This window comes from Capsella rubella, unplaced genomic scaffold (assembly GCF_000375325.1).
Source record: "Capsella rubella cultivar Monte Gargano unplaced genomic scaffold, Caprub1_0 scaffold_3, whole genome shotgun sequence".
In the NCBI taxonomy this organism is placed as follows: Eukaryota; Viridiplantae; Streptophyta; class Magnoliopsida; order Brassicales; family Brassicaceae; genus Capsella; species Capsella rubella.
In genome coordinates this window covers 9928761-9929089 of record NW_006238921.1, presented here as the reverse complement: position 1 = coordinate 9929089, position 329 = coordinate 9928761, and the positions used below count along the sequence as shown (strand labels likewise).

Below are 329 nucleotides of genomic sequence, written 5' to 3'. Positions count from 1 at the left end.
GAGGAGGAGGGGGAGACTTGTAAACATATGGAGGAGGCGGTGGAGAGCTGTAGACGTATGGAGGAGGAGGGGGAGACTTGTAAACATATGGAGGAGGCGGTGGAGAGCTGTAGACGTATGGAGGAGGAGGGGGAGACTTGTAAACATAAGGAGGAGGTAGTGGAGAGCTGTAGACGTATGGAGGAGGAGGGGGAGACTTGTAAACATATGGAGGAGGTGGTGGAGAGCTGTAGACGTATGGAGGAGGAGGGGGAGACTTGTAAACATATGGAGGAGGCGGTGGAGAGCTGTAGACGTATGGAGGAGGAGGGGGAGACTTGTAAACATAT

General features: G+C 53.5%; 1 protein-coding gene across 1 annotated transcript in view; it reads right to left on the bottom strand.

The window, feature by feature from the left end:
* The window catches only part of LOC17892798 (extensin-2), a 2416-nt gene that overhangs the window by 1176 nt on the left and 911 nt on the right, over positions 1-329 (bottom strand). The window contains exon 2 of the mRNA XM_006300226.2: positions 18-316. Coding sequence (XP_006300288.2) covers positions 18-316 — 299 coding nt within the window. The remainder of the gene's footprint in view (positions 1-17; positions 317-329) is intronic.